The sequence below is a fragment of the Dromiciops gliroides genome, chromosome 3 (genome assembly GCF_019393635.1).
Source record: "Dromiciops gliroides isolate mDroGli1 chromosome 3, mDroGli1.pri, whole genome shotgun sequence".
NCBI lineage: Eukaryota > Metazoa > Chordata > Mammalia > Microbiotheria > Microbiotheriidae > Dromiciops > Dromiciops gliroides.
In genome coordinates, this window is record NC_057863.1 from 172,405,655 (window position 1) to 172,418,633 (window position 12,979).

The 12,979-nt window shown below is 35.5% G+C and overlaps 1 protein-coding gene across 3 annotated transcripts in view; it reads right to left on the minus strand.

Annotated features, from left to right (window-relative positions):
- Positions 1-2,507: 2,507 nt before the first annotated feature.
- Positions 2,508-12,979, minus strand: part of IRS2 (insulin receptor substrate 2) — a 37,896-nt gene continuing 27,424 nt past the window's right edge. For all 3 annotated transcript variants that reach the window (XR_006355592.1, XR_006355591.1, XM_043993017.1), the window contains one exon: positions 2,508-3,306. Coding sequence is in view for 1 of the 3 variants with exons in the window: in XM_043993017.1 (XP_043848952.1) it covers positions 3,302-3,306 (5 nt within the window). In the remaining 2 variants the exon portion in view is untranslated. The remainder of the gene's footprint in view (positions 3,307-12,979) is intronic.

Genomic DNA, 12,979 nt, shown 5'->3' on the forward strand with positions numbered 1-12,979 from the left:
AAGTTGAATGCTACATGACCCTTCGCTGTCCTCTTATGAGTTCTTAAAAATTACAAGCCAGGACTATCCTTCACAGAATGGTTTCAAGAACCATTCTGACAGTGGCTTGAGGTCAAATCGATCAATGTAGATTGGATTAGTTGATCAGTTTGACCAACAATTATCAATCATGGGGCAGTTACTTTGATCAATGAGCATGTAGACAATGTCTGAGTGACCCAGAGATGCTGTTAGCCAATTTCTCAAATACCTTAATATACATATGACCAGTCCCTGGTAATCTCTTAAAAAAATGTTCTTTCACATCTTCGAGGATTTTTCTATTTTATCGTACCTTTTATAAACCAGTGACAGCCACAATGGTTTCATGATTTGAAGATGCCTGGGTCATATGATTTTAATTAAAGTGAAAATGGGACAAGAATAAAAATTTAACGGTCTTTGTTTTGCAAAAAATCATTGCTAAATATACCTATTTAACTGGGCAGCAAGATTTTCATTAGTGCTTCCATTTGGCTTTGAAACAGGTCAAAATGAATTATTACTTGATTTTTTTTCCCTGAAGTTTCATGTACTTTTTGGAACTGGCTTTTCCTAATTTATTGGGGGGACACTCTTCACTTTTTACAAATTTAATATTGTGGCAGAAAACATCTAAGAAAAGAATATTTTTGAAATTTCTCATTAGAATTAAAATAGGAAAAGCATGCAATATTTTCAGAATGTTAATATTTATTCATTTACCTAAAAAGAGCAAGAGTAAAGTGGTTTTACATCACAACTCAGAAACCCTACAGAAAGCAGGTCCTCAAAGACTTCATTTCATAAATAATGCATTTTATTTTATTGCATATGGCTATTAAGGAGAGCATCCATGATCAATACAGACTAAATACAATGCACTATTCTAGTTCCATTAATTCTTGTCTCCAGCAGCATCACATTTATCCTTATATACAGCGTGTACATTGGAAGACAGAGCAAGATAAGTTAAGTCTCTTGTCCTATCACAATAGCAAGAAATATATTTAACATCTTGATATCCAGAAACGATACGTACCCAAAAAGAAAACACTGTTTAATAACTGTTAAAGTTTATATAGCAAAAAATAGTTTAAATTTAAGTAAGTCAGGCAAAATGTACAAAGACCCAATATACATTGTGAAGTTTTAGCAAACATAACATTTATACATTTTGGTTCCATTCTGTAAACTAAATTAAAATGTAAATATTGCATATGCCTTTTGTGAAATGTACAGGATAGAGGAAAATTTAGTACATTGTCAACTTTTTTTTTTGTTTTTGTTTTTTGTTTCTTTTTTTTTGTTTTGTTTTTGTTTTTAAAGTTGCAGTGTGAATATGAACCAGTTCCTATAGTGGCATGACTTTACTGTAAGTATGGACAACTACTTCAAAATATAAGTCAATACACTATTGTGTTCAGCAGGTTCCACATTCAGTGCTATTTTAGTTGGGGAGTTATATAGCAAATATCACCCATCATCTTATTTCCGAAACTAAATAAAAATTTTAGAACATTTTATACCTTTTTAATAAAGCATATTATACACTGAAATTGACCTTCAAACTAGTATTGTATGGCCTATGCAGTGCTGCACTGTGAAATCCCAGAAAATTAAAACCTTAAAAATGTTCAGGGGGATTACTTTACATTCATCTTTGTCTTGTAATACAATCCTCTATTCTAAAAGTTCAGCATGGAAGCAGGAAGACTTTTTGCATTGCCGTTAACTTGGATTTGTAAGACATTTAATTTTTTGGTCTTCCTCAAATAAACCTCATTTGATTAATGCATTCTTTTACAGTGATGCAATAATATATTTTTCCCATAGCATGAAACTTTTCAAACGTTTCACATCTACACTGAATTAGTGTAATACATACATGACTCTCCGAAGGCAGACACTGGAGTTGTACCCATGGAGAAAAAAGAATGTGAACTGTCCAATCAAATTTCTCAAAGGAGCAGCAAGATGACATAAGATTTTGCTTGTCTGGGTCAGCAGTTCTATGTGACATCTGTGATATTTGCCACAATACTGGTATTTTCAGAACACTGAAAACATAAAACATGGGTAGTCTTGTCGAGACTTTTAGACAGGTGACAAGTACTGCATTTTTTTCTTCTTTTTCCCTTAACTTCTGTGGCTGGAATGCCTCATTTTTCTTTTTGTACAAAGCAGCCATATTGGCTGGCATGATAGCATTATATTAAAGATAACATTTTTATCTGCCAAACACCCATGACCACCCTTGCATTGCTAGCATGCCTATGTGGATTTTTGGTTATAAGAAACGCAAGCTCAACATTAGGGGTAGCAGAGAAATTTGAGCTTGTAAATAGGATAAAAGGCTTTTGCAATTCGAAGTACCTACATAAACATCTACATAGAGAGGATTAAACAAGTCTGTCAAAGGTAAAAAGAGATACTCATCCCCTCCCCAAATCCCTTCCCACCCCTCCACTCCCCACCCCCACCCCCACTTCAACCCCTATAGAGTTTTATGATTTTTAAATTAGGTTGCTTTAGTTACACATTATAACTATTCTGCATCCATCTTCAAAGTCCAACATATTTTTTTTTTCCATTTATTGAGACGGTTCACTTCCACACTGGGCTCTCTGTCTCTAAATAAACCCTACAGCTAGTGAACTGAGATCCAGCAAGCTGCTATATACTTGAATAAGTTCAATAAGGCTGATGACCATTCTTCAGAAACATTCAGCATAGAGATATCAAGGAGGTCCTGCCATACCCCAACAATACAAATCCGGTTTTACTTTGAACTGAGGTAGGACTGTGGTAGTTTTGAGAGTATACCAGTAAATACCAGATTTAACTGCTTTAGTGGGTATTAACAGAATCTCCTAGCATGCTAAGGGATAAATAGTTTGTCTTTATAAGGAGGGGGGGGGGGAGGAGAGAAAAGAAAAGAGGACAGGGAGAAGGAAACGAAGGCATTGGCCACCACTTCAGGTGGCCAGCTAAAAAAGGTCCAGATTTCTATAGAATAGCTTCTTCAATGAACTTTCTCAAACAGCAGCATGATGATAGATGCCAAAAACAGGAAACAAGTGAGGCAGGTCGTTTTCCTTTCTTTGATGATTCCTTGTCTTAATGTAGTCCATTATCATCTCAAAAGTTAAGCAACTGCCCAGATCAAAAAAGAAAAGTAAACCATAAGCAGCTTCAGATTAAGAAATGACAAATGCTGAGCAGCTTCTGTTGTTAATGTTATACTCCGGTGTATGAGGTCATGGTGATCTAGCCAGATTTTTCACTCTGAAAAGAAAACAAATAAATAAAAGTAAGTAATGATCACTCCACCAAAAGAGAAGTCAGATTTTTAATGGTGTCACAGAAGAGTCTTGTCAAAAAGCGTTTAAGTGCCTACTATGTTCCTGACATTGTGCTTACTCTCAAGGAGCTCAGTCTAATGAACATAAGACAAGGGAAGAATGGGTGGAAAAAGAGGAAGAGATGAAAAAAGTATCTTTCCCAAATTGTCATTAGGTCCTATGGAATTCAGTTTCGTGTATTTATCAGCTTTGCGTATCACATATTTACAAGGCAAATTTTATAAAATTTATAGAATTTTATAAAAAATTATTAAACTTTGTTAAAATGTCATAAAAGCAAATTCAATGGAGAAAAAAAAACCTGATGTGTCAAGTTTGCAGTGTGCTTTGGATATGTTGCCTCACTGGCTTCTTTCAATGACTCTGTGAGATAGGCACAAGAATTTATTATCCCTAGTATATCAGTAACTGTGACTAAAAGAGATTAAGTGACTTGTCAGTGGCCATACAGTTAGGTAAATAGTAAAGCCAGGACTGGAGACTAGTGCTTCTTACTTCAACCTCAGCACTCTTTGCCCTAAATACTACCTACACTGCCTTCATTCCTAAGGACCACCGGAAAAAACTTTGATTAAAAAAAAAATCAGCAATCCATACCAATAGTCTAATGATCATTTGCATATTTTGTCATTATATTTCTCTAAATTCCAAATATTACATTGTATTTCTTGTTCTTTCGTAGGTGGAGATGGAGATATGCAGATAATTAAGATTCAATTTCTTTCCACTAAATTTCCTCCCTTCCACATTTGCTTTATCTTACTTATTTAAGGGTTTTTCATGTCTTCCCCTCACTACCCCCCAGCCTTAATAAAATTTTAGCTTTACACTCTCCTTTAACTTTTCTGCATTGAATTAGACACATAACTTAAGCATCTTACTCATATTTTTCTATGCGTATCATACCTTCCTGGTGCTTTTTAATGTCACATTTTAATCATTTACAAACTCTCATGAAAACCCTTCTCGGGATCACAAAAAATGATACTATGGCTGCCGTTTATTTAAAAATAAAACTCAAGGAGCTTCCTGGGACACACTCCAGCAATGCAAAATTCCTGACGGACTATGCATAGGTCATAAGGTTATCACAGCCCTAAAAGTGTCTCCATCTTGATAAGATAGACCAGTAAAGAGTTAACCCCAAATTTCCATGCCAAAGAAGCTAGAAGAGTGTGAAGCTCAGAGATGAGGTAGGGAAGGTAAGACCACATAGAGTTTGATTTCACAGTTCTATGCCCACCTCTGGGATGTCAAATTGCATCACCCCTTGGGCTCAAAACAATGTTCTCACTGCCTTTTTCTACTAAAATAAAGTAAAAGTTTAACTTGTGGCAGGATATGAAGTAGAACGACATATAAATAAGATTTCTGGCCTCAAGGAACTTAACATCTAATAGAGAAGTGTGAAGACTTGGTTCTGTTACCTTTATTTGGGGAGTGAGGAAGGAATTGTCAGTGATTAATAACAATGTTCAAAATATTTTTTCCTACTATGAATCCTAATCTTAGAAATCTTAGTCTTTGGGAGTGTGGGGAGTCTGAGAAGGGGTCCTTAAATTGAAAACATTATGCAGTTGATAGAAGTGGTTGAGAGAGATAAATTAATTCCCTAAATAACCTGCTACTTCTACTATGCCAATAAACTCAAGCTTAGACTAGACAAGAAACCAGTAACCAGAACTTCGTGGGAAGACCAACCTGAGTTCATTAATTCCAAATAGGAAAAATAGTCCAATAAGCTGGGAACCTTTCCTGAAGGCACTAATCTGTACATAAAAGGCTCCCTGAGGACCATATTTTACATTGTTTTGAAATGTAATATTATCAGTGTTTTATTGTATTTTTATTTATTTTGTTAAATATTTTCCAATTACATTTTAATCTCGTTTAAGTCATACTCAGGACTGTTGTGGAGTCATGTTTGACACCTCTGGCTAAGAAAAACTGGGGTCTGCTTCCTAAAAGCCAAGGCAGAATTAGCTTTGAACACCCTAGTGATTTTGTAACCTTTGCTTTTGTTATCTTAAACTCTTATATTTCCCAGTAGTAGCCAGCAGATTAAAAACTCCTTAATTTCAGAGAGTAGGGAAGACAGGACAAGAAATATATGTTATGTGTCCTTGATGGGGGTGGGGGGGCAAAAAGCAGCAGGAGGAATTAATGAGGGTTTAAGAGGGGAAGAAAAATGGTGCTAATGACTCGACCAAGAGACATACTATATAAATGCCTGAGAAGTGAAATGACAATAAAAGATTTGAATAGCAGTTCAAGACAACAATGGAAGAATGTCACAAGGCAGTACATGATTAATGGCCAAAATTGTACTGACAACAATTGCTGTTGCAGGTTAGAGGTCAGAGAGATCACTTCAGGCTACAGAAGGTTTTACAGGGGGTATCTTTGATTTGAGAAGGGTCTTAGAGAATAGAGAAGATTGGGATAGGAAAGAAAATGAGGGCAATTCCAAGTTAGGAGGAACAATATGAAAAAAGGAACAGACAAAAAACAATAAAAGATCTTTCTAAGGACAGTAGAAAAATAAGTGGCCTCAGGGAAAATTGGTGAATGAGAATAATGGAAGATAGGTTTGTTGTTGTTGTTGTTCAGTTGATTTCATTTGTGTAAAACTCTCTGTGACCCTGTTTGGGATTTTCTTGGTGAAGATACTGGAGTTGTTTTCCATTTTACACATGAGGAACTGAAGTAGTGTTAGGTGACTTGCCCAGGGTCACATAGCTAGTAAGTGTCTGAGGTAGAATTTGAACTCAGGAAGATGGGTCTTCTTGACTCCTGGCCTAGCACTCTATCCACTGCACCACCCAGCTGCCCAATGGGAAATAGGTAGGACCAACAAATGGCTAGTATTTGACCATGCTGGCAGGTATATTATCAGAGAAATGAATTGCTACTTTTTGATGTGGTTTTGATTTTGGTAATCTTAGAAACAGAGCTCAGAGGCACATTGGCATAGTAGACATAGACAGGCTTGATGTCAGGAAGACCAGGCTTCAAGTTCCAAGTCTGCCATAAGTGGCCTGAACTTTGACAAAACACTTAAACTCATAGTGCCCTACGCAACTCTCATAGACTCTAAGTGGCAGGATGAACGGTGGTCCAAACATTAATGACACAATGGAGAGTTTGGGAAGAAGAGAAAGAGAACAACTGATATCAGATTATGAAGGACCTTGACTAAGAACTCAAACTAAGGAGTTTGGAATTTATCCTGTTAGCACTGAATATTTTTGTACAGGTAAGCAGCATGATAAAAAACATCATCAAAGGAAGATTAATTGTGCAATGTGTGTAGGACAGAATGAAGTGGGGAGAAACTAAATATAAGGAGACAAGTTAGAAAATACTTTAGAAAGATAGCTAGGTTGTGCAGTAGGTAGAATGCTAAGTATGGAGTCAGGAAGACATCTTCCTGAGTTCAAATCTGGCCCCAGATATTGAGCCTGGGCAAGTCACTTAACCCTGTTTGCCTCAGTTTCCTCAGCTATAAAATGAACTGGAGAAGGAAATAGCAAACCACTCTAGTATCTCTGCCAAGAAAACTCCAATGGGGTCATGAAGAAACAGACTTGACTGAAAAAGATAAATAGCCATTTGGAAAATCTGGCTTATTTTTTAAACAGACTCCAAAGTGGAGTCTGTTTAAAACAGAGGGACCCAAAACACTCTACTCTACTGTAGCTTCAAATCTATTAGATCTCATAGAAATCTCTCTTTTTACCAGTCAGTAGGCCCTTCCCTCTTCAAACCAAACTGGCTTATTACTGGCTTGATACCAAAACAAGCTTTAGCAAACTCTCTCTATGATGGCATTGCTGATACAAGTAGACAGCTTGAGAATGCTTAGTGATACTCACAAAACATCAACAGAGTTAGCCATCAGAAACAATACTTGTTAACAGAGATGATGGGTAGAAATTGAAAGGCTAGAGACAGATTTCAGCTCTGATAAAGATGACTCCTTGTTTCCTGAGATCTAACATGAGGATTTGGAAAGAATAGAAGCTTATTTATTAAACCCCAGAGATACATCAATAGGTCCCTCCTTCCAAATCTCTATGCTTTTAGTTATCCTTTTCCCTATGTCTGGAAGGCAGCCCTTCCATCCTGAATCTTTGTCACTTGATTTGAAATCCTTCTTTGATCAAGGCCAAATTTAGGTGTCAACTCGTTTTACAAACCTTGTCTGATCCCTTCAGCTGGAAAGAATCTCTTAATTCCTTCTCTCTCTCATACATGATCTGTATCTCTCCTAAGCATTTTTCTATCCTCATTTATTATTTTTACTTGGCATCTCTTAACTGAAATTTGGGTGAAGGGGCTATTTTATTTATCTTTGTATTCTCTACCCCAATACAGTATTGTTCATATAGAAGATGCTCTAATCAATAAATGTATGATCAATTGAAATCTCTGAGCTCAATACAATTCAACAAATACTTACGAAGCTACAACTATTTCAAGGCATGGTGCTAGACATTACTAAACAAAGAAAAACACAATAGCTCTTATTCTTAAGCTTGCAATCTAAAGAGAGTAATAGCAAACACACATAAGTTTGGTGTGGGGTATGTGTGAAAAGTAAAATGGTAAGTGCTATAACAAATATGAAGGAGATATTATTTTGACATAAGGGGCAAATTTCTATGGGGGAGGTGGAAACTGGGTGGTGTCTTGAAAAAAAAGGGGAATGTCAACAAATTGACATTGGGTGAAATAAAGCCAGAGAACTAAGGCACTGATACAGAAAGGTATGGACAAGAGTTATAAAGAGCTATAAAGAGTCTGCAGTATAAGCTGGATGAATACAGAGTACATGATGGGGAGTAGCATGAGATAATATGGGACCTAGAGAGTGGTACAAAACTTTGGAAGGTCTGTGATAATAATGCAAGTGTAAAAACTCTGTCAATTTTAGGAACTCATTTTCAACTATGTATTTTGGAAATGTTATTTGCTGAAGCTCACTTCTTTAATTCCACATTTTTTTTTAATCTGTGGGAGTCAGTTCAAGCAAGTCACTTCGCATTTGTGTCCTTGGCTTCATGATCTGTAATATAAAGTTGGATGGGGGCAGCTAGGTGGTGCAGTGGATAGAGCACCGTCCCTGGAGTCAGGAAGACCTGAGTTCAAATCTGGCCTCAGACACTTAACACTTACTAGCTGTGTGACCCTGGGCAAGTCACTTAACCCCAATTGCCTCACTAAAAAAAACTATATATATATATATATATATATATATATATATATATATATATATATATATATATATATATATATATATATATATATATATATATATATATATATATATATATATATACACAAAGTTGGATGAGAGGATTTCCAAAGTTCCTTTCAGCTCCAATAAGCTATGTATCCAGGAGTTTACATGCTAGGGAGACCTTGAATTGAGATCAGCATTGATAGAAGACTATGACTCAACAAAGAGAAATGGGAGGTGAAAACTTCACAGAAAACATGCCACTTAAATGATTAAAACATGGCAGACAGGCAACAATCCTCTCTGCATTTCAGGAACATAGCATTTAGATATGAGAAAGCATAATGACAAGGATGTGCTTCTGGTTGATGTTATTGAGTTACTGTAACTGTTACCCACCTGATGAACTCTCACTCCAGAATGTCTCTTCCTCCTTCCCAGAAAGACTGAAGGAGAAAAGCATGGGCAATGGAGTATTTCTGCATACTGTGGAACTGGGGGATATGAATACACTAATGCTTTTGTTTAAAATGACAAAATGGGCTGCAGTGGTGGCAGATGGCTGTCATCCTTTCTAGTGTGTTGGCTGGGAATAGTGAGTTGCTTGAGCTTGGGACCAGTAAAGCTTCAGTAAACTAAGCTAGGTGTCCATAAGTGCAGCCCCAGTATGGTGAGCCACTGGGAGTAGGCAGCAACTAGAATGTATAAGGAGAGGCAAGACCACCCATGATGGAAATGAAGGAGGTAAAAACTGTTATGACTACCAGTAGTGGCATGGAACATGAGTATCTATTATATGAATGAAAAAGAAGGACCCAGTCAAATAAAATAAAACCCAAATATAATAATAATTATAATAATAATAATAATAATAATATTTTGACAATGTCCCTTCACAAACTATTCCTTTATATTCAAAGTTTTAAAAAAATTACTTTTGCTATTAATGAGATTATTCTAGCAAGTTTATTTATATTAGTTCCCTTACTGTTCAAAAGTGATTTTGTTTCCTAAATAATAAAATCAAGAAACTATCCTTTTTTGGGGGAGGGAAGATATTAATTTTATGCTCATTCTACTTTGAATATTTTCTAAGAGGGATGACACTAGAACATAATTGTTAGGATGTACAAAACTTTGGGAAAATGCTGTGGTTACTGATTAGTATTACTGGCTATGTTCCTTTGGAGGGTGTACACATAACAGAAAGAATGAGAAACGTTATTTTTTTAATATTTTTTCAAAATCCCTCCAAATATGAGATGGTGATTCTATATGCCACATCACCTAGACAACCTAATTTTCACATTTAAATTTAAAAATATAAAGTTATGCATAATTTCTAGGAGTCTTTAAGAACTGGCTAAAGGAATTAACTCATATGATTGGTACTTAAGAACAATCTAAGAATTAGGTAAAGAAAACCTGACATTTGGGTAAACATAGAAGATTAAAAATAAAATTGAATAAGTTCTAAACTATATCCTTTTGATTAAGCTTTAATGAACATTTGTAACTGTCTGGGGTGGGAGGCAATTTGGCTTTAATACAATCCTTACTTTCTCTTGTCCTAATGTTATAAGAAGTTCTATGAAAACCCAGAACAGATAGCTCAAAAGTGAGATCTCTGAACTGTTCTTTTTCTCTCAATAGAAAGCAATATAGGAGAAGATGGCAAAATGGTTGTAGACAATAGCAAAGGCACAAAGAGCTGCTAATAATTTATTGGGTGAGGGAAAATTTCTTTTAAAAATTTTCTATTTAGAGTTCCCTATTCTTAATACTGACTTGCAAAAGCAAATCATATTTTAAAATGGAAATTTTATTTGTTAATAAATCATGGATTAATGAAATTATTTTTTGAAAAATTCAAATAAATTACTATCTAGGTCTCCCCCCTCCTCACTGAATAGATGGGAAAACTGAGGTCCAGAGAGATAAAATGACTACAGCAAACTTCCATAATGTAATTTTCTTCCTGAATTAAATAGAATATTACAAAAGGAAAGCTTAGCTTTTAGTAACAACAAAAATTCTTAGGAAAATAAACCTGACTACTATGCACATCTTTATTATTGTCAAAGCAAGACATTACAAGAATATATCAAGAATGACAAATTGGGGTTTCATTAAGAGTTACAGAAAGGAATAAATACAGGTGAGAGATTTGGTTTGGTTTGTGTATGGTTTTTAAAAATTTGTTAAATAAGTTTATATGAAAGTAAAGCTTCTCAGGATGAAGGGAACAATTCAGTATATCTCTAAATCTTTCACGAGATGAATTCATAACTTCTTTTATATTAGCTCATTACTCCCACTTAAAATTTGAACCACCATTCCTTTCTGAACCTTTGTTATTAAAGTATTCACTTCTAATCAAGTTGTAACTTGATGTTAATGCCACTCCACAAGGAAGGATGAGACAATCTCATTTTTATAGAGACTTAGCAATAAGCTAAGAACAAAACAAAACAAAAAAGTCTAGCTTCCCTCCTCCAACTCTTGTTTTCCCACTAACTAAAACCTACTATGTCAACCATTCAAAACCCAGTTCCTATCAACTCATTCTACCCATTGTTAGTAAAAGTATAGTTCAAAATATATCTTTGTGTTCACAATTTAGTATGAGACAATCTGTGCTAAATCCAATACTGAATTCTAGTGTGAGTGCCAAGCACGTTATGTGTTCAATAATTAAACATTTTGTTTTACCTTTGCCCTGTTTTTTCTTTTTGTTCACAAATCAAAAGACATACATCAACTGATCTTGGCCCTCTGGAATAGAACGGCCCCTAAATCATTTTTGCCACATTTGTACACAAATATACACTGTAAGGCCTCTAATATAAAAATTACTGTACCACATATAGCATAAAAGGACAAGTAAATAATTACTTGACATAGAGATACCATCCAACCATGCCCTGGATTTCAGGGGAGTCCACAAAAAAGAGGCCTTTACTTTATAGAATCAAAGAACTTTGTAAAGAGCCTAGGAAATAATCTAGTTCAACTCCCTAACTTTACAGATGGGTAAACTGAGGTCCAGAGAGATTTTTATTTATTTATTTATTTGGTGAAGCAATTGGGGTTAAGTGACTTGCCTACGGTCATACAGCTCGTAAGTGTCAAGTGTCTGAGGCTGGGTTTGAACTCAGGTTCTCCTGACTCCAGGGCCAATGCTCCATTCACTGTGCCACCTACCTGCCCCTCCAGAGAGATTTACAAGAGCATATATCTAATTAGTGGCAGATCAAAGACTGCAAGCAGACCCTTCTGACTGTATCTGGTCATCTTCTCACTATATCACAGTGATTACTATGCTAGTTATGTTTCTTTAACAAATGAAATAGAGTGCAAAATTTTTGAAATTCTGAAATTTTTGCTTAGATACCTAGAACTTAAATGTGAGGAATCATGTTACTACCAGGGATTTAAACAGTATGGGGGAATTCCTAAAGCAGAAATTCCTTCCACTGATACAATTTAGCAAGCTGTCTATAATTTAAGGTCTTTTAAAACTGCCTGAAGCACTCACAAGAAAGTGATTTGTCCATGGTAAAATAGCAACTATAGGACAAAAGGCAAAATTTGAATCCAGATCTTCCTGAACCCAGGGGCAGACCCTCTGTCTACTATGTCAGTCAACCTATATGTAAGGGATCCCCTGGAACTTAATAAATGCTTTGATGTTGACATAATTAAAAATTGTATAATAGAACTATTCCTTCAGAAGGCTCTCTCAGATGATGATTTCTCATATTTTTTCTACATTTTCCCTTTCAAAATAGAATAATCAAAAGAATTCAAAAGCATCTCTCTCTCTCACACACACACACACAACCCACACAGGCCAACATGGCTATTCATCCCAGCTAGCTGTAAACACAGTTTACTTATGATGGTGTGGCTCTATGGAATATACGTAGCAACTTTTATTTTCTTAAAGAAAAGAGGGAAGGAAAAAAGGAGGGCAGTTTTGTCACAATAACACAATAAATTTCCATCTGTGTGTTACACCTGGAGACTAACTGATACTCCCTTTGAAAATCACCAGCAAGCTTGCTTACTTTAGAATTGCAATACTATCCCCTAAAAACCATGCTATCCTATTACAGAGCCAACTGAAATGAGGAAGCTAGTCATAAAATCATTTATGAAGCCAGGAAGCTTTTGGAAGAATCCACCTCTGTCTTATGGTCATTCCATTTGACTTCTCTCCCATAGTATACAAGTTGTGTTAAATAAATTAGGTTAGAACTAAGTGGTCTATGCATATCTAGCATAGATATGTATATCTAGATAGTACACAAGTATACTTGAATGCATTAGACCTGCAGTACAAATGAGGAAA